We start from the raw sequence: 21,751 nt of genomic DNA, 5'->3' as shown, positions 1-21,751 counted from the left end.
GCTAAAATAATTCCAAAATGCCTTAGTCTCCACTGGATCTGTTTATATGATCTCTTCTCCTTTTGAAGGTAACTGATTCCCCAGCACATCTTCAGGGTTGGATCAGAAGAGTTTAGCTGCCTTTCTTACTCTTTGCCCAAATTCATGGATTTTCAACAGTCAGCGATCTCTCTGGGCCCTTTCCACCCCCAGCTGCCCTGCTGCAAAGGTGGATCTGACATTTGTATCATTCTCAGCCTCAGCTCTGAACCCCACACCCTGACCTGCTCACATTCCAGAAGCTTCCAGCCTCTGATCCCATGTGATATGTGTTCTCCGTGGAAGCTATGTTCCGGCCTCCTGCGTGGTGCTCCTTCCTGGCCTCTCACACCCCTTCCAACCCCCTTTCTTCCCTGCTTCCAGCTCTCCCTTGTAGCAACAGTGCCAGGAGCATCCCTGACAGGTTTAAACGTTAGTGAAGAGAGTCACGGTGAAGACAGCCCACATTATGGGCTCACAGGGACAGTTATAAGTGGCCCTCCAGTCATCTTATACTTAAATGCATTTCTGCAATGACAGGCAGAAATCGGCCCTTTGGACCCTCTCCCCATCCAGGGCCTGCAGTGAGGACGTGCTGGGCTGGTCCTGTTGCCATGGGGACGGCCTGTATATCACACAAGCCGTCGGCCTCATTTTGCTGGCTTCACGAAGCCATCTCCCTCTCTCTGCCTCACCTTACAGAGCCGGAAGGTAACTCTCTGCATCTGCTCCCACTGAGTTTTATGTGATCTGGCAGTCTGAGGGCGTTGAACAACACGGAGGCACGAGGAAGTTTGGAGCGTGTCCCCCAGAGGACCCTCCTGTGGACTGTGATTTGCATTGACCTCATCCCGACACAGTCGTGCTTTTTCTGGTTGCCTGGTGGTCTTCAGCCACTGATGCAGATGGTGGGGTGGAAGGGGCAGCAATTCTGAGAGGCCCACAAGCCGGGGTTTCAATCCCAGCGCTGCTTCTGGTGACCTGTGGGTCTGGAGGCAAAGGACTTCACGTCTCGAAATCTCCGTTCTCTGAAAGAAGGTAATCATACTCTGTCTTTCAAGGTTGTTGTGAAAGTTTTTTAAATGATGAAGTAAAGCATCTTTTCTCTAACTGGTGCATAACAAATAATGGGTATCATTTTGGAAGATTTCCATCTCTCTATGGAGATGTGACTGCTCCTTGGTAAAGGAGAACATGGGACAGTTGTGTGATAGGCCCACGTACCACACACACAAAAAAAAGATAGGAATCCAGAAGAAAGAAGGGCAACCCAAGACAGATAAGAGTACCATCATCCTCATCCTTGACCTTCCAGAAGATTCCAGAAGGTTCAAGAAAACTATGGCTTCCTTGCACCAGGTATGGCAGTCGGTCCAATTTTCATCAACCCAAGGACTTGGTAGAAACAGTGCCCTCCTTGCCCTTGTTCTTCTCACCCCGCACTCTTTGCCTTCCTAAACACTCAGCTGCCTCCCCTATGCCACGGGCTGCTGGAGACACAGGCACCGTGGGAAGGGTCTCCATCCTCGAGGATGGTTGGGGGGAGGGGAGCAGTGTCAGAGAGACTAAATATTTGCACAAAAGCCTGTTTTTTGTGCAAACGACAAATGGCTCAGGAGGAAGGCAGCTGCATAAAATAAGTGATTTTAAGTGACAAGTCTAATTTTAGAGAAAAGTACTCGAAAGCTATTGTGAGAAGGAGGGGAGAAAACACAATATGACACTGAAAAGGAATTTAGAAATAACTAAATGTTAAATTCAACTTTCACTTGATTTTCTAGTATGTGAAAACCATTCATTGACTCTTCAGCCAAAAAGTACTGAACAATACGTAATGCTTGTTTAGGACAGTGGTTCTCAACTGGGGGCAATTTTGTCCCCAGCAGATGTCGGGCAACGTCGGGAGAACTTTTTTATTGCTGTATCTGCTGTCATCTAGTGGGGAGAGGCCGGGTAAGCTGCAAAACATCCTACAGTGGACAGGGCAGTCCTCGTGGCAATGAATTTTCCAGCCCCAAATGTGCACAGTGCTGAGAAAGGCTGGTTTAGTGCAAGGTCTTAGAGATGGGCTGGCCAAACTGGCAGGGCCCCTGGTGCCAGGACATGTGAGTTTGACAGCACAGGCGTCACCCACTGTGACCTTGAGCGAGTCCTTGACCCTCTGTAAGCCTCAGTTTCTTCATCTAGAAAATGGGGACGGTGCCACCTACCCCGAAGGACCTTTGGAGCCAGAAAAAAGTGATGAATGGAGATGTCTAGCAGTATTTACAACTGTCTTAACGTATGGACCATGTCCTCCCACCCCCAAATAATTTCTGGTAAAACTAAGGGGACAGAGCAAGTCTTAAAGGACATTTAAAGTTTTTCATCTGTGTTAGACAGCTCTCTTCCTTGGTGTCATGAATTATTTGGATTAAAAGGTAGCAGGTGCAGGGAGAGAGATTGGACTGAAGCACAGGACAGTTGGGCTCTGAGGCTGGGATTTGCTGCTAACGAGTGTTTATCCTTTTGTATGTAAGATGGAAGTAAGGCTTGTCCCCTTGGCTTCCTAGGGATGACCTGGGGACACAGCCCAGTGACACATATGGGGATGCTCTGAAGGGGCCTTGGGGATCCTTCCTGCACGGGGTTTAAGCACCCAGACCTTGTAGCGAAATGGCTGAGGCTCCCCTTTCCACCATTCCTAGCTGTGTGACCTAGGGAAAGTATCTCAATGTTTCTGTGCCTAACAGTCATGCCTAGCTCACAGGGCTGCCATGGAGACAGCTCTTGGCTCATATTAAGTGCTAAGTAAGTGTGTGCTTGATTGTTATTACAGCTGAGCAGACAGAGGCTGGGCAAGGGAAAGCAATTGGTCTGGTTTAAAACTGCAGGTTTTGTGGTCACAGTGAGACAGAAAGCCAGGCCTCTGGATCTTGGCCCAGAGCTCTTTAATCTAGGCCATGTCAGGTTCCATGCCAAGCTGGAAGTATTACTCCTGATTTAAAGATTAAAAATAATCCTCGGGGCTTCCCTGGTGGTGCAGTGGTTGAGTGTCCGCCTGCCGATGCAGGGGACACGGGTTCGTGCCCTGGTCCGGGAAGATACCACATCCCGCGGAGCGGCTGGGCCCGTGAGCCATGGCCGCTGAGCTTGCGCGTCCGGAGCCTGTGCTCTGCAGCGGGAGAGGCCACACTAGTGAGAGGCCCGTGTAACGCAAAAAAAAAAAAAAAAAAATCCTCAACAAACTAAGAATAGAAGGAAATTACCTCAATGTAATAAAGGGCATATAGTTGTTTTATATTATTTTAGACACACCAACATTCTCATGTTTACTGTTTGCATGGTGTATCTTTTCTCCATTTTTTACTTTCAAATTGTATCTTTATGTTTAAATGTTTTTCTCTTGTAAATAGGATATACTTGAGTTTTGCTTTCAGATGCATGCCAATAATCTCTTTTACTCGGAGCATTATTTCCCATTTACATTTCATATAATTATTGATATAGTTGGGTTTAATATACCTTTTTTGTTAAAAAAAACCCAAAACAACCCCTCCCAAAACAAAACAAAAAAATAAAGGGCACATACATGATAAGCCCACAGCTACCATCATACTCAACGATGAAAAACTGAAAGCTTTTCTTCTAAGGTCAGGAAGGTCTTAGAAGGATGCCCACTCTTGCCACTTTTATTCAACATAGTACTGGAGGTCCTAGCCAGAGAAATTAGGCAAGAAAAAGACACAAAATGCATCCAAGTCAGAAAGGAAGAAGTAAATTATCACTGTTTGCAAATGACATGTTCTTATATGTAGAAAACCCTAAGATACCACACACACACATACACATACAGAATGTTAGAACTAATAAACAAATTCGGTAAAGTTTTAGGATACAAAATCAACATACAAAAATCAGTTGCATTTCTATACACTAACAAGGAACTATCCAAGAAGGAAATTAAGAATATAATCCCATTTTCAACAACATCAAAAATAATAAAATACTTGAGAATAAAGTTAACTATGAAGGTGAAAGACTTTTACATTGAAAACTACAAAACACTGATGAGAGAAATGAAAGAAGACACAAATAAATGGAAAGATCTTCCATGTTCACGTATCAGAAGACTTAATATGTATTAGTTAAAATGTCCATACTACCCAAAGCAATCTACAGATTCAATGTGATCCCCATCAAAATCCCAATGGCATATTTTACAGAAATAGAAAAAAATAATCCTATAGTTTATATGGAACCTCAGAAGACCATGAATAACCAAAACAATCTTGAGAAAACACAGAACTAGAGGCACCACACTTCCTTATTTCAAAATATGTTATAAAGCCACAGTAATTAAGACAGTATGGTACTGGCATAAAGACAGACATACAGACTAATGAAACAGAAGAGAGAACCCAGAAATGAACCTATGCATATACAGTCAACTGATTGACAAGGGTGCCGAGAATATTCAGTGGGGAAAGGATAATCTTTTTGACAAATGGTGTTGGAAAAACTGGATATCCACACACAAAAGAATGAAATTGGACCCTTATCTTCACTCAAAATGGATTAAAGACTTAAACATAAGACCTGGAACTGTAAAGCTTCTAGAAGAAAACATAGGGGGAAAACTTCATAACATTGATCTTGGCAATGATTTTTTGAGTATGACACCCAAAGCAAAATTAGACAAGTGGGACTACATCAAACTAAAAAGCTTCTGCACAGCAAAGGAAATCATCAACAGCACACAAAGGCAACCTACAGAATGGGAGAAAACACTAGCAAACCATATATACCCGATAAGGGGCTAATATCCAAAATATATAAGGAACTCCTACATTTCGATAGGAAAAAAATAAAAATAAAGCAAAATGACAATAATAAATCCCCCCCCCACCCACAAAGCTTCTAAAAAACCCTGTTAACAAGTGGGCAAAGGACTTGAATAGACATTTCTCCAAAGAAAACATACAAATAGCCAACAGGCATACGAAAAGAGTCTCAACATCATTAATCACCAGAGAAATGCAAATCAAAACAGCAAGAGATCACCTCACGCCTGTTAGGATGGCTGCTACTACTACTACCACCAAGTGCTGGTGAAGATGTGGAGAACTTGGGAGCCTAGTCTAGTGCACTCTTGGTGAGAATGTCAACGAGTGCAGCCACAATGGAAAACAGTATGGTGGTTCCTCAAAAAGCTAAAAATAGAGTTACCATATGATCCAGCAACTCCACTCTTGGGTTTTTATCCCAAAGAGTTGAAAGCAGGATCTTGAAGAGATGTTAGCACTCCTACATTCAATGCAGCAATAGTCACATTAGCCAAGATATGGAAATAACCTAAATGTTTGTTGATGGATGGGTGGATATAGAAAGTGTAGTATATACATTTAATGCAATATTAACCAGCCTTAAAAAAAAAGAAAGAAATCTTGCATTTTATGACACTGTGGCTGAATCTGGAGGACATTATGCTAAGTGAAATGAGCCAGTCGCAGAGGACAAATACTGCACGATTTCACTGATATGAGGTATCTAAAATAGTCAAACTCATAGAAGCAGAGAGTCGAATTGCGGTTGCCAGCGGCTGGTAGAGGGAAAACTCGGTGTTGCTAATCAACAGGTGTAAGGTTTCAGCAAAGCAAGATGAACAAGCTCTAGAGATCTGCGCAATATGGTGCCTAGAGTTAACAGTACTGTGTTGTGCACTTGGACATTTGTTAAGAGGGAAGATCTCATGCTAAGTGTTCTCACAACGATAAGAAAAGAGATGGAACACAGTCAACGCGAGGCGGGTGGCTGAGATCTCAGCACTGCTGGCTCTGGGAGCGGAGAGACTTTTTTTTCTATCTATGCTTACGCAGTGGGGCTTATAGATGCACCCGAGGGGAATTTATAAAGTTATACAGGGTATGCAAATTGGAAAATTATGTCCCAGCGGAGGAGAGAATTCTGTTTAGAAATGTCACGGTTCTCAATCTAAATGCCTCGTTAAATACAGATTCCATATGTGGTTTTATGACTCCACATGCTAACTTTAAAGAGTGGATACATTCTCTCTCTGCTTTCTCAGAACAGGCAGGGTGCATTTGAGACTGTCTAGCATGACCTTGGTCTTACAAAGAGAGGAAATGACAGGACTAATCCAAGGTCACGCTGTTAACCCAGGGGCTCCCTCATTCTGCTGACCAGACCAAGGTTAAACAATTAAGTAGGGAGATGATTTCATTTCATCCCACTGTTTCCAAAAAAAGAATTAAGAGTTGATGAAATGAGGCACAGCATTGTGGTTGTAACTTCCTGTGCTGTAATCTTCCCTCTCCGGACAGGAATTACTCCCCTTTCAGGTCACCTCCCCTACATACCCACAAACACCCTCCCTGCTGACTTTTGTATGCCAGGCTCATACACACAGGGCAGTTATTTTACCCAGACCTCTTCAGAAGTTCCCTTCTCCCTCCCTCTAGGCCTAGCCACACTTGTCCTGAGCTACGTAAGTGACCTCAGAGGTAGTTTGGATGCTTCGGTACAAGAATCTCCTCTATGCATCCCTGCCAAGTGGCTGGCCAGCTGGCTTGCACACTTTCATGAATGGGGAACTCACCACCCCTGGAGGCAACCCACTCTTTTCCAGAAGGGACAATAATAATAATCATCCTAAGTATGCCTCCTAGGCCTCAAGTTCCTGAATTCTACCTTCTGGAGCCCCCAAGACAGAAGGGGCGGCTTTGTCCATCAGAGGGTTAGGGAACCCCATGCAAGACTCCCTCCTCCGGTTTCCCTGCCCACGTCAACTCAGGCCCCAAGAAACTTTCTCTTTAAAGCCTTGAGGTTTTCTCAGGCCAAGTTGGGCACTGAAGCCAGCCCAGCCAAGGGTACTTTTATTTAAATCACCTCAGTGTTGCTCACTTATGACTTCCTAATACCCATTTTATTAAGAAATATGACTTTTAAGTATTTCTAAGGATAAGTAATTATACTGATAGGCAGCCTTTATTAAGGGGTAATTCTGGGCTAGCTGCTTTATTGAACACCTTGCATGGATTATTTCTTTCAGTATTATGTTATCCCATTTTACAGATGCAGAAACTAATCAGGTTATGTGGTTGCCCAACGGCACAGAGCTGGGGCTGGGACTTGGGCGTCCAGGCCCTGAACTGCCCCTCTCCCATGCCTCCCTCTGGTTCCTCCGTTTGTGCAGGAGTGCTCACCGCATTGAGGCCACAGAGCTGGTAACAGGCCATGGTGATGACCACAGTGATGACCTGCCAGCGGACAGAGGGACTCCTGAGCAGCTCCAGCACGGACACCAGACGGCTGTTCCTCTGCTCGCGGCTCTCCGCCAGGACCTCCTCCACCTCTCGGGAGACGTCCTCTTTGCCCAGGAATGTCTGGAAGGCTGCCAACAGGGACAAGCACAGATTTCAGTGGGATTAGGATGTCTGTTGTGTCTGATGCTGGGTCCCACAGGGATGGTTGGTCCAACCAAGACACACTCCTTGTCAGGGATGCAGCTGGCAGGGATCTTTGAAACCATGGAGTGCCAAGCCTTTGTTTAAAAGTTGGAAAACAGAGGCCCTGAGAGATGCAATGACTTGCCCAAGGTCACTGAGCTGGCCAGGAGAAGAGCCAAGAGAGAACCAGGGTCTCCTGATCGATCCCACAGCAAAGCCCGTCTCTACCACTGGGTAGATGAGCAGTGCCCCGTGCCTCACATGGCTCCTGTAATGATTGGGTGATGTAACACATGCTAAACCCTGGCTTCATGAATATAACTGAGCCCCTCCTGTTTGCGCGGCCCTGTGTGCTCATCCTCATAGGAGACATCCAGACAGAGGTCTGATCGCCACTTGCTCAGGATGCCCAGGAGTCGATTCTATCTTCAGAAGGAGGATTGAACTAAATGACCTCCAGGGTCCTTTCCACAAGCCCCTCTGAAACACAGAAACCTGGGTTGGAATATTCTCAAAGAGCTAACCTTCCGAGGATTCAAGCTCACCCATGTGACTCAGGCCTTTCCCAGCCTGAACACTGCAAATTTCCAGCTTCAGCGAACCTGTCATTTTTTTTTTTTTTACCAAGCCCTTAATTGAGTAAACCTCCATGGATATATGCACAAATGTGGGCTGTCTGATTAGACCCCTGAGATCACAATAATCAGATCAGGGGAGATGCATTTAGAACATGGATTTAAATATTCAGCACTTATATATTCATCCTCCTACAGGGATGGTGGCTATGGTGACGGCTCCTGTGGACATTCCATTCCAGACACAATGGGCATCATCCCTGAAAACACTGCTCTGCATCACAGGCCATGTGAAATTGCTCTTCTTAGGTAGGAAAAAAAAAAAAAAAAACTGTTAAATTTCTCCAGATTCTCCAAGAAGCAAGCCCAGGAGTATATTGAAAACTGTCTCAGAATGTCTCTTTTGTAAGCTGTAATTTAATATTTTTCCTAGCATTTATTAAGGGTAAGTGGAAGAAACAGCTGAATGAGTAATGTTTCTGCAGCATGCACTAAACCATAGTATTTCTCAAAGTTCAAAAATGCAACATTCATGTGACAAAGTAATCCTAGAGTGTTAGGGCAAGAAAATATTTATCTCTCCTCCCTGACATACATGCTTTCCATATAAAATAAGGAGAACTTTAGAACTTCTTTTTTTTTTTTTCCTTTTCACCTTGGCTGTCAGGAAGCTCTCAGCTAAATTCAGTGTTCAACTTTTAGAGTTTCCTGGAGCAAAAATCTCTCTTCTTCCTCTTAAAAGTTCTGTTCTCCTTCTTCTTTTAAATCATCCACTTAACTTCCCTATTGTATTTATGTTCATAAAAAATTTGCTTCTACTTGTCCCACACCCCTCCTTCTGTGGTTCCCCTGAATGGGTGACGAAGAGTATCTCATGCGACTGGCCTAGCAGACATGAAGATGCGCCACTCGGGCTCCCTTCAGGAAAGGACTTGGCTTCTGGGCTGTGAGGAGGTTGGTTCGTCGACAGCCTCCAGCTCTTAGCTTCAGGGGCATGCATCTCATCTTTGAAGCCCAGGAAATGCCATTCTCATAGTGGTCCCAGCCCATGACTGAGCATGGCTGTGGTACAAGGGCCCAGCCATCCTTGCCCAGCAGGGACTCATGTAATGCACAAGTGTTGTTCTGGGGCTCCCTCCAGGGCTGGCAGAGACCTTGCCAGGTGGCCTTGTGGTCTGAGGCTTCCTCTGTTCAATCCTGCTGCGCCCTTTCCCTGCCCAGCTGTTACTCCCCAGGGAAACGTCTGTACTCCTAACTCCTCAGCCTCTGTTTCCTGGAGAAGCCAACCCGCAACAACTAATTACTTGACAGGGCAAAATCATCAGTCAGCGTCACTCTGTTTGCAACTTTGGAAGTGCCAAGCTGCTTTGGTTCTCACACCTTATCCTGAACTATCCCAGTAGTCCATAACTGCTCTCCTGGGTCCAGTCTTCTCGTGCCCTGTGGAGCTCCGACCATAACCCCCTCTGCACACTGCAGCATCAGCACCCATCTCACCAGTGCACTTGATTCTAAAAGGCCCCTTGGCCTCTACACTCTGCAGGGTGAAGGTCAGGCTCCATGGCCCAGTCCATGGCTCTCCTTCAGCTTTTCTCCTGCTGCCCCCATCTTTGCATGCATCTCTCTTGGATGTGCAAACATGCATCTCAGCTTTCCTACACACGCTGTGCTTTCTTGGTTCTCTGCACTTTGCCGTGCCCTTCCCTCTGCCGGAAATGTCCTTCCTGCCATTCCTTGCCTGGCTAACTTCTCCTCCCTCCCGATGCCGGAGCCTAGGCTCTCACAGCCCTCTGTGCTTTCCCACCTCGGTGCTTTCTCCCCACACTGTCATCGGCACCTCATTTCCACCTGCTGTGAGCACTTTGAAGCCCACTTCCTGGTGCCCGGTTGGAGGGCAGATGCTAAGTTCGTGCTTGTTGATCTGAGCTGAACCAACCCAGCTGGTAAACCCACTGCCTTCCCTGAAAGCAGCATTTCTCCACCTTGGCACTTCTGACGTCTGGGGCCAGAGAACTCTTTGTGATGGGAGCAGTCCTGTGCATTGTAAGGTGTTTAGCAGCAACCCCTGCCCTCTTACCCACTAGATGCCAGAAGCACCCCCTCAGTTGTGATAATCAAAAATGTCTCCAAGCATTATTGAAAAGAGCCAAGACATCAAACAACCCAAGTGTCCATTGATGGATGAATGGATACAGAAGATATGGTATATATACACACACACACACACACACACACACACACCCCACACACACCCCACACACAATGGAATATTATTCAGCCTTAAAAAAGAAGGAGGGCTTTCCTGGTGGCGCAGTGGTTGAGAGTCTGCCTGCCGATGCAGGGGACGTGGGTTCGTTCCCCAGTCTGGGAGGATCCCACATGCCGCAGAGCGGCTGGGCCCGTGAGCCATAGCCGCTGAGCCTGCGCATCTGGAGCCTGTGCTCCGTAACGGGAAAGGACACAGCAGTGAGAGGCCCGCGTACTGCAAAAAAAAAAAAAAAAAAAGAAAAAAAAAGAAGGAAATCCTGCCACTTGCAACAACATGGATGGACCTTGAGGGCATTATGCTGAGTGAAATAAGTCAGACGGAGATCTGACTTATGATCTCAGTTATATGTGGAATCTAACTCTCCCCACCCCAAACCAAGCTCACAGACACAGACAACAGATTGGTGGTCGTCAGAGGAAGGAGGTGGTAGGTGAGTGAAAAGGGGGAAGGTGGTCAAAAGGTGCAAACTTCCAGTTAGAAAATACATAAGTCCTGGGGATGCCATGGACAGTACGGTGACTATAATAAATAACACTGTATTGAAAAAATAATAATAATACTGTATTGGATATTTGAAAGTTGCTAAAAGAGTGTGTCAAGCGGGGGCCTCAGAGAGCCTTGTGGCCTGGCACAGGGGCTCAGAGGCCCCTCCCAGGTGGGAGACCCCCACAGATGTCCACCAATACTAAGAAAAGCTTGCTTTGCTCAAAACCTGCCCATGGCGCCTGGCTGGACACAGAGTCCTTTGGGACAGGAAGGGGGTGAGTGGCTTCCTTAGGTAAATTCTAATGTCCTCTTTTCCCTGGAGGCCATGGGCCTGTGGTCAAGGGGGGACATGGCTTTGAATTCTCCTCTGCCTCAGCCTCAAGGCCAGCAGGTCTATGGCCGGGCCAGTGACCGCAGTCCAGGATGTCTTGTGGTGGGGGGTGGTGGTTTGGCTTTGCCTGGCTCTGCTGATTGGCGGACAATTGAGTTTCAGGTATCCCAGGCATATCATCAACTCTGATCAGTTCTACAGAACACAGAGCCCTTGCGGGGGACAGCACTGGCCTTTTAAAGGGAGGGTCTCAGGCCTGGTTGATGGAAGTCACAGGCCATTCAGAGCCAATGCTCAGCACGAGCTTACTGAGCATCTACTAGGCTTCAGGCACTGTGCTAAACAAAAGCCGCAGATCCTGCACCGGGGAGGTGGTGTCCCCATCACATCACATTTCCTAACAAGCTTTTGTGGAATTCTAATCCCAAGAGAGGCTCCATGGAAACCAGATTCCTTGATCAGAGGAGTTTAGTGTCATTGCATGAGCACTCTGTCTCTTGGTGGTTCAAACTTCACATTAGAATAGTAAAGGTTCTGATAAGTCCTGCAGGAAAGACACCCATTTAGTTTTGTTTGGCTTCACTTTTCCCAAATGTATTTGCTGGGGTACCTACTAACAACCTGCAGAAGTACATCAAGAAGTGTGATTCTAACTTTATATGGCACGTATCACAGAGGCAGTGAATCCAGGACATCCTGGGAGCCTGGAGGGGGAATCTCATGGACGGCATTGAGCGGAGAGAGGAGGCAAACATCACCAGACAAAGGGCTATTTTGTCTTTTAGGAGGAACTTTGAAGAGCAGAAAAAATCTGAGGTAGGCAGAATAATGACCCCCCAAATCAGTCCATGTTCTAATCCCCAGGACCTGTGACTATGTTAGCTTTCATGGCCAAAGGGACTTTGCAGATGTGATTAGGTTAAGGACCTTGAGATGGGGAGGTTACCCTGGATTATCGGGGTGGGTCTAATGTCATCACAAGGGTCCTTATAAGAGGGAGGCAGGAGGGTCAGAGTGAGAGAGAAAGAGAAGTGACCATGGAAACAGAGGTTGGAGGAGGGACACACTTTGACGAAGGAGGAAGGGGCCGTGAGCCAAGGAATGCAGGTGGCCTCTACAAGCTGCAAAAGAACAGGAATGATTCTCCCCTAGAGCCTCCAGAAAGGAACACAGCCCTGCTGGCACCTTGATTTTAGCCCATTGAGTCCTATTTTGGAGTTTTGACTTCCAGAACTGCAGGATAATAAATTTATGTTTTAAGTCACTAAGTTTGCGGTCATTTTTTACAGCAGCAAAGGGAAACAGATGCAGAGCCATTGAAATTAGATAGCTGTAGGTTCTGCCCCACCACAACCACTCACTTTCTGTATGACATGGGAAAAGCATCTGACCTCTCAAGCCTTAGGTCTCATCTGTAAGGTAGGGCTGAGGCCACCTATGTCTCCAGGTCACTATGACATCCACCTGGGGGAGCGTAGGCAGGGCACCAGCCTGGAGCCTGGTTCACTGCAGATGCCCTTCGGTGCCCCCTTTCAGGGACAAGTAACCCACTGGGAGGCTAGTAGGCACGAGTGAAACCCTCATCATGCAAAACCTAATAAGGGCAAATGTGGGGTATATCTGTCCAGTGCTGTCTGGGGTCTAGGAGGGAGGGTTTGGAAGGGACGGGGGCTGCAAACTCAGCTGTGCAGCTGCCAGCCTGGTACTTAAGCACACGGCCCTAGATGTCAGGCCCTGGCGTGGGTACCCATGGAAGAATCGCTCAGCCTCTGTGGCTCCCATCCTCACCTCTAACACAGTGATGACACTCGTGCCAGCCCCTCAGGCTGTGAGGACTGGGTAGTGGGCACACATCTGGGGGGGTGTTTGGCTCATGTGTCACGTGTTAGCTGGACCCATGTGGACAATACAGGCAAGGAGCCTCCAAGGGATGGGTCTGGGAGACATTTTGTGGCTGGAGCCTGGATGGGCGCAGGGGTTTGGAAGTGGGCAGCATGGCGATGGGGGATGGGGACGATGAGCTGGAGGCTATGGGACCCTGCGAGCTCCTGTCCGCACTGTCGCAGAGGGCGGAGCCCACATTCTGCCCGCCCACGCTTCACACCGCAACACGAAATAAAGAAAAACAGGTGTTCTTGACCAGGTCCAACTCACAGCCCTGAAGTTTCCCAGATCAATGTTGCGCTGTCTGGAAGTGGTGCCCGAGCCTGGCAAACTCGGAGAAAGAGCTGAAGGTTAAGGGCAGCGTGATTCAGGCCCTGAAATACCCGCAAAATGCCGCACCCTGAGTAAAAATGGGAAGAGGTGTGTGACGAAGAGGAAAGGGACAGGCCCTGCAGATGGGCTGAACTGGGTCCCACCCCGGATCTGACGCCCATCAGCTGTGGAGCCTGCAGGCCTCCGGAGCCTCACGCTCCCGCTTCCTGGGGTTCCAGAGGGGTCAGTGTGATGATCTGGTGCAGTGACACCTGCCAGGTCACCACACCTGTGATGGGTTATGTAACGGTGGGGAGGTGATCAAGAGCCCCAGCTCTGGGGCCATGCTGCCTGGGTCTCCATCCCGACATCACCACTTTTCACCTAGTCTGATGCCAAGCCAGTTACTTAATGCTTCCGTGCCTTAGTTTTCTCATCTGTAAAATGAGCATAACAGCATTGGGGCTGCCAGTAGTGTTAAACACCAGCAGTCACGAAGTCCTTAGAACAGGGCTGACTCTTTTTTTTTTTTTTTTTTTTTGCGGTATGTGGGCCTTTCACTGCTGTGGCCTCTCCCGTCGCGGAGCACAGGCTCTGGACGCGCAGGCTCAGTGGCCATGGCTCACGGGCCCAGCCGACCCGCGGCACGTGGGACCCTTCCGGACCGGGGCACGAACCCCCGTCCCCTGCATCGGCAGGCAGACTCCCAACCACTGCGCCACCAGGGAAGCCCAGGGCTGACTCTTAATGAGCTGTAAGTACTAGAAGTCCGTCAACTATTACAGAAGGTACTTGGTACAGTACCTCCTGGCCCTTCCTTCTTTTATCTTCCTTTTACCTTAACCTGACAATGGGTACAAAACACTATAATCTATCGTGACCCCATAAACATATGTTTAAGTCCTAACCTGTACCTGGGAATGTGAATTTATTTGGAAATGGGGTCTTTGCAGGTATCATTTCGATGTCAGTTAAGATGAGGTCATCCTGGAAGAGGGCGGACCCTTTATCCAGTATGATTCTTTTCCTTATAAGAAAAGGAGAAGAGACAGAGAGACAGACACGCACAGGGAAGACGGCCACGTGATGACAGAGGCAGGGACTGCAGGGACGCGTCTTTTAAGCCAAGGATTGCCGGCAACACCAGAGGCTGGGAGAGAAAGCAGGTCCTGCCACCTTGATCTCTGGCCTCCAGATCTGTGAGAGAATAAATTTCTGCTGTCCTCAAGCCACCCGATTTGTGGCGCATTGTTACAGCACCTACCACACGTGATCACCCCCATTAGCATTTATCACCTCGTGCTAGAGCAAAGCACAGAGCAACCTGGAGACTTGTTCTCGTGACCCGGAGGGGCCCTGGGACAAGGCAGGCCGAGGGATTTCGGTGGGAGCTTAGGGTGATGGCCCTTTGCAGTCACCTGTTGGGGACAGCATTGAACTCAGCATGGGGCAGGCCTCGGTGTTTCTAAAAATAGGAGGTTTCATCGAAGCACTGATTTTCAACTGCTATTGGTATTTAAGAGGAGGAAATCATTGGGTTTTTAACTCAGGCTTGGTTTCTTTTTATTACTGACAGCAGTAGGATCCACAGGGAGGGATGTCAGAAGGGGGGAGTAAAAGATATTGGAACTCATGTTTATACTTTTACAACATTTCATTATGGACCAACCCTGGAGTCTTCACATGGCCCACATGAGGCGGGTATGGGGGTTCCACCGTGCACAGGAGCTGCCAGCCCTTTTTCTTTCTTTGCTTTCAGCGTAGAGTGATATATTGAAGTTACGTATGCAATTTACTGGTTAGCGGATTTGAGAATGATAGTTTTCAGGGTTTTTTTTTTACATCTTTCTTGGAGTATAATTGCTTTACAATGGTGTGTTAGTTTCTGCTTTATAACAAAGTGAATCAGTTATACATATACATATGTTCCCATATCTCTTCCCTCTGCGTCTCCCTCCCTCCCACTCTCCCTATCCCACACCTCTAGGTGGTCACAAAGCACCGAGCTCATCTCCCTGTGCTATGCGGCTGCTTCCCACTAGCTATTTTACGTTTGGTAGTGTATATATGTCCATGCCACTCTCTCACTTTGTCACAGCTTACCCTTCTCCCTCCCCATATCCTCAAGTCCATTCTCTAGTAGGTCTGTGTCTTTATTCCTGTCTTACCCCTAGGTTCTCATGACATTTTTTTTCTTAAATTTCATATATTTGTGTTAGCATACGGTATTTGTCTTTCTCTTTCTGACTTACTTCACTCTGTATGACAGACTCTAGGTCCATCCACCTCATTACAAATAGCTCAATATAGTTTCTTTTTATGGCTGAGTAATATTCCATTGTATATTTGTGCCACATCTTCTTTATCCATTCATCCAATGACGGACACTTAGGTTGTTTCCATGTCCTGGCTATTGTAAATAGAGCTGCAATGAACATTTTGGTACATGACTCTTTTTGAATTATGGTTTTCTCAGGGTATATGCCCAGTAGTGGGATTGCTGGGTCATATGGTAGTTCTATTTGTAGTTTTTTTTTTTTTTTTCTATTTGTACTTTTTTAAGGAAACTCCATACTGTTCTCCATAGTGGCTGTACCAATTCACATTCCCACCAGCAGTGCAAGAGTGTTCCTTTTTCTCCACACCCTCTCCAGCATTTATTGCTTCTAGATTTTTTGATGATGGCCATTCTGACCGGTGTGAGATGATATCTCATTGTAGTTTTGATTTGCAATTCTCTAATGATTAATGATATTGAGCATTCTTTCATGCGTTTGTTGGCAGTCTGTATATCTTCTTTGGAGAAATGTCTATTTAGGTCTTCTGTCCATTTTTGGATTGGGTTGTTTGTTTTTTTGATATTGAGCTGCATGAGCTGCTTGTAAATTTTGGAGATTAATCCTTTGTCACTTGCTTCATTTGCAAATATTTTCTCTCATTCTGAGGGTTGTCTTTTTGTCTTGTTTATGGTTTCCTTTGCAGTGCAAAAGCTTTGAAATTTCATTAGGTCGCATTTGTTCATTTTTGTTTTTATTTCCATTTCTCTAGGAGGTGGGTCAAAAAGGATCTTGCTGTGATTTATGTCATAGAGTGTTCTGCCTATGTTTTCCTCTAAGAGTTTGATAGTTTCTGGCCTTACATTTAGGCCTTTAATCCATTTTGAGCTTATTTTTGTGTATGGTGTTAGGGAGTAATCTAATCTCATACTTTTACATGTACCTGTCCAGTTTTCCCAGCAACACTTATTGAAGAGGCTGTCCTTTCTCCACTGTACATTCCTGCCTCCTTTATAAAAAATAAGGTGACCATATGTGCATGGGTTTATCTCTGGGCTTTCTATCCTGTTCCATTGATCTATCTGTCTGTTTTTGTGCCAGTACCATACTGTCTTGATTACTGTAGCTTTGTAGTATGGTCTGAATTCAGGGAGCCTGATTCCTCCAGCTCTGTTTTTCGTTCTCAAGACTGCTTTGGCTATTCGGGGTCTTTTGTGTTTCCATACAAATTGTGAAATTTTTTGTTCTAGTTCTGTGAAAAATGCCATTGGTAGTTTGATAGGGATTGCATTGAATCTGTAGATTGCTTTGGGTAGGATAGTCATTTTCACAATGTTGATTCTTCCAATCCAAGAACATGGTATGTCTCTACATCTATTTGTATCATATTTAATTTCTTTCATCAGTGTCTTATAATTTTCTGCATACAGGTCTTTTGTCTCCTTAGGTAGGTTTATTCCTAGATATTTTATTCTTTCTGTTGCAATGGTAAATGGGAGTGTTTTCTTGATTTCACTTTCAGATTTTTCATCATTAGTGTATAGGAATGCCAGAGATTTTTGTGCATTAATTTTGTATCCTGCTACTTTACCAAATTCATTGATTAGCTCTAGTAGTTTTCTGGTAGCATCTTTAGGATTCTCTATGTATAGTATCATGTCATCTGCAAACAGTGACAGCTTTACTTCTTCTTTTCCAATTTGGATTCCTTTTATTTCCTTTTCTTCTCTGATTGCTGTGGCTAAAACTTCCAAAACTATGTTGAATAAGAGTGGTGAGCAAAAAAAGAAAAAAAAAAAAAAGAGTGGTGAGAGTGGGCAACCTTCTCTTGTTCCTGATCTTAGTGGAAATGCTTTCAGTTTTTCACCATTGAAGACGATGTTGGCTGTGGGTTTGTCATATATGGCCTTTATTATGTTGAGGTAAGTTCCCTCTAGGCCTACTTTCTGGAGGGTTTTTATTATAAATCGGTGTTGAATTTTGTTGAAAGCTTTCTCTGCATCTATTGAGATGACCATATGGTTTTTCTCCTTCAATTTGTTAATATGGTGTATCACATTGATTGATTTGTGTATATTGAAGAATCCTTGCATTCCTGGAATAAACCCCACTTGATCATGGTGTATGATCCTCTTAATGTGCTGTTGGATTCTGTTTGCTAGTATTTTGTTGAGGATTTTTGCATCTATGTTCATCAGTGATATTGGCCTGTAGTTTTCTTTCTTTGTGACATCCTTGTCTGGTTTTGGTATCAGGGTGGTGGTGGCCTCATAGAATGAGTTTGGGAGTGTTCCTCCCTCTGCTATATTTTGGAAGTTTGAGAAGGATAAGTGTTAGCTCTTCTCTAAATGTTTGATAGAATTCGCCTGTGAAGCCATCTGGTCCTGGGCTTTTGTTTGTTGGAAGATTTTTAATCACAGTTTCAATTTCAGTGCTTGTGATCAGTCTGTTCATATTTTCTATTTCTTCCTGATTCAATCTTGGCAGGTTGTGCATTTCTAGGAATTTGTCCATTTCTTCCAGGTTGTCTATCTTATTGGCATAGAGTTGCTTGTAGTAATCTCTCATGATCTTTTGTATTTCTGCAGTGTCAGTTGTTACTTCTCCTTTTTCATTTCTAATTCTATTAAGTCTTCTCCCTTTTTTTCTTGATGAGTCTGGCTAATGGTTTATCAATTTTGTTTATCTTCTCAAAGAATCATCTTTTAGTTTTATTGATCTTTGCTATCGTTTCCTTCATTTCTTTTTCATTAATTTCTGATCTTATCATTATGATTTCTTTCCTTCTGCTAACCTTCGTTTTTTTTTGTTCTTCTTTCTCTAATTGCTTTAGGTGCAAGGTTAGGTTGTTTATTCGAGATGCTTCCTGTTTCTTAAGGTAGGATTGTATTGCTATAAACTTCTCTCTTAGAACTTCTTTTGCTTCATCCCATAGGTTTTGGGTTGTCGTGTCTCCATTGTCATTTGTTTCTAGGTATTTTTTAATTTCCTCTTTGATTTCTTCAGTGATCACTTCATTATTAAGTAGTGTATTGTTTAGCCTCCATGTGTTTGTATTTTTTACAGATCTTTTCCTGTAATTGATATCTAGTCTTATAGCGTTGTGGTCGGATAAGATACTTGATACAACTTCAATTTTCTTAAATTTACCAAGGCTTGATTTGTGACCCAAGACATGATCTATCCTGGAGAATGTTCCATGAGCACTTGAGAAAAATGTGTATTCTGTTGTTTTTGGATGGAATGTCCTATAAATATCAATTAAGTCCATCTTGTTTAATGTATCATTTAAAGCTTGTGTTTCTTTATTTATTTTCACTTTGGATGATCTGTCCATTGGTGAAAGTGGGGTGTTAAATCCCCCTACTATGAATGTGTTACTGTTGATTTCCCCTTTTATGGCTGTTAGTATTTGCCTTATGTATTGAGGTACTCCTATGTTGGGTACATAAATATTTAAAATTGTTATATCTTCTTCTTGGATCGATCCCTTGATCATTATGTAGTGTCCTTCTTTGTCTCTTCTAATAGTCTTTATTTTAAAGTCTATTTTGTCTAATATGAGAATTGCTACTCCAGCTTTCTTTTGGTTTCCATTTGCATGGAATATTTTTTCCATCCCCTCACTTTCAGTCTGTATGTGTCTCTAGGTCTGAAGTCCGTCTCTTGTAGATAGCATATATACAGGTCTTGTTTTTGTATCTATTCAGCCAGTCTGTGTCTTTTGGTGGGAGTATTTAATCCATTTACATTTAAGGTAATTATTGATATGTATGTTCCTATAACCATTTTCTAAATTGTTTTGGGTTTGTTATTATAGGTCTTTTCCTTCTCTTGTGTTTCTTGCCTAGAGAAGATCCTTTAGCATTTGTTGTAAAGCTGGTTTGGTGGTGCTGAACTCTCTCAGCTTTTGTTTGTCTGTAAAGGTTTTAATTTCTCCATCGAATCTGAATGAGATGCTTGCTTGGTAGAGTAATCTTGGTTGTAGGTTTTTCTCCTTCATCGCTTTAGATATGTCCTGCCAGTCCTTTCTTGCTTGCAGAGTTTCTGCTGAAAGATCAGCTGTTAACCTTATGGGGATTCCCTTGTGTGTTATTTGTTGTGTTTCCCTTGCTGCTTTTAATATGTTTTCTTTGTATTTAATTTTTGACAGTTTGATTAATATGTGTCTTGGTGTGTTTCTCCTTGGATTTATCCTGTATGGGACTCTCTGTGCTTCCTGGACTTGATTAACTATTTCCTTTCCCATATTAGGGAAGTTTTCAACTATAATCTCCTCAAATATTTTCTCAGTCCCTTTCTTTTTCTCTTCTTCTTCTGGAACCCCTATAATTCGAATGTTGGTGTGTTTAATGTTGTCCCAGAGTTCTCTGAGACTGTCCTCAGTTCTTTTCATTCTTTTTTCTTTATTCTGCTCTGCAGTAGTTATTTCCACTATTTTATCTTCCAGGTGACTTATCCATTCTTCTGCCTCAGTTATTCTGCTATTGATCCCTTCTAGAGTATTTTTAATTTCATTTATTGTGTTGTTCATTGTTGCCTGTTTCATCTTTAGTTCTTCTAGGACCTTGTTAAATGTTTCTTGCTTTTTCTCTGTTCTATATCCAAGATTTTGGATCATCTTTACTATCATTATTCTGAATTCTTTTTCTTTATTTGTTAGGTCTGGTGGGTTTTTATCTTGCTCCTTCAACTGCTGTGTGTTTTTCTGTCTTCTCAGTTTGCTTATCTTACTGTGTTTGGGGTCTCGTTTTTGCAGGCTGCAGGGTCTTAGTTCCCGTTGTTTTTGGTGTCTGTCCCCAGTGGCTAAAGTTGGTTCAGTTGGTTGTGTAGGCTTCCTGGTGGAGGGGACTAGTGTCTGTGTTCTGGTGGATGAGCCTGGATCTTGTCTTTCTGGTGGGCAGGTCCACTTCTGGTGGTGTGTTTTGGGGTGTCTGTGGACTTATTATGATTTTAGGCAGCCTCTCTGCTAATGGGTGGGGCTGTGTTCCTGTCTTGCTAGTTGTTTGGCATAGGGTGTCCAGCACTGTAGCTTGCTGGTCGCTGAGTGAAGCTAGGTGTTGGTGTTGAGATGGAGATCTCTGGGAGATTTTTGCCATTTGATATTATGTGGAGCTGGGAGGTCTCTTGTGGACCAGTGTCCTGACGTTGGCTGTCCCACCTCAGAGGGGCAGGAAACCATGCTGGGGGAACAGAGCATGTGGCGTGGTGTTGGGGTTGTCCTGCAGCCAGTGAATGGCCGCCACCACTGCCCTGTCATCACCGGAGTCCTACCAGCTCTGGGCAGGTGCTTATGCTGGTGTGAGGCTTATGACCTGTCATACCAGAGGCTGGGTCTTATTCAGGTCTTGATATGCAGCAGGTGCTCAAACTACGTTGGATAAACGTAACTGGACCCTACTCGTATTTGCTAATGTTTAGTCCAGAGGAGAGGGTGCTCTGGGGGGAGAGGCCTGGATGTGGGTGGGGTTGGTCTTGTTCTCCTTGGCCCTGAGCCAGACAAGGACACAGGGCAGCAGCTGTGATGCATTGGACGTCAGGTCGTCACAAGAAAGAACTGTCTGATTGATGTGTTCAGGGGTGGGCTGGGTGCTCTCTTGAGCTGTGAGTTCCCCATCCCTGGAGGTGAGCAAGGAGAGGCCTGAGGACCACCTGTCAGAGATGTTGTGAAAGGAACCTGGGCATTAAACAGAAAGATGGACAAGGTCTCTAAAGCAAGTGTAGAACCTCAGAATCGTGCAGGTTCTATGGGAGACTGGGGCGCGGCATCTATGGGGTGGAGGGGGAAGCAGTGGGACCGACACATGCAGTCATAACTAGCTGTCTGTCGAGACAGAGGAAAGGGCTTTAGAAACTGGTCGTCTACGAGCCATTTCAAAAAGTCATTTTCTATGGAACACAACCCTCCCAGAAGAGTCCATCGGCTTGAATCTCCAAGCCATTGCAATAGTTCATCGCATCTACCCCAGGACCTCCCCTCCGGCTCAGCCTCCCACCCTCGCCCTGGCCTCCTAACTCACACCTCATTCATATTCCTGGCCGTGTTCTAATCCCTAACTCCAGAGAACTTGAAAAAAGAATGAGAATTTGCATTTCCCAACTGGAAAGAAACCCCTCTGGGAGGCATGGTCAACTCCCGGGCTGGGAAAGGG

The 21,751-nt window shown here is 45.1% G+C and overlaps 1 protein-coding gene across 2 annotated transcripts in view; it reads right to left on the bottom strand.

Moving 5' to 3' along the window:
• SLC2A9 (solute carrier family 2 member 9) overlaps positions 1 to 21,751 on the bottom strand; it is a 180,846-nt gene that overhangs the window by 59,850 nt on the left and 99,245 nt on the right. For both annotated transcript variants that reach the window (XM_060147351.1, XM_060147352.1), the window contains one exon: positions 7,224 to 7,411. In XM_060147351.1, coding sequence (XP_060003334.1) covers positions 7,224 to 7,411 — 188 coding nt within the window. The remainder of the gene's footprint in view (positions 1 to 7,223; positions 7,412 to 21,751) is intronic.

This window comes from Lagenorhynchus albirostris, chromosome 4 (assembly GCF_949774975.1).
Source record: "Lagenorhynchus albirostris chromosome 4, mLagAlb1.1, whole genome shotgun sequence".
NCBI lineage: Eukaryota > Metazoa > Chordata > Mammalia > Artiodactyla > Delphinidae > Lagenorhynchus > Lagenorhynchus albirostris.
The sequence above is the reverse complement of the archived record's forward strand: the minus strand, read 5'-3'. Positions and strand labels throughout refer to the sequence as shown.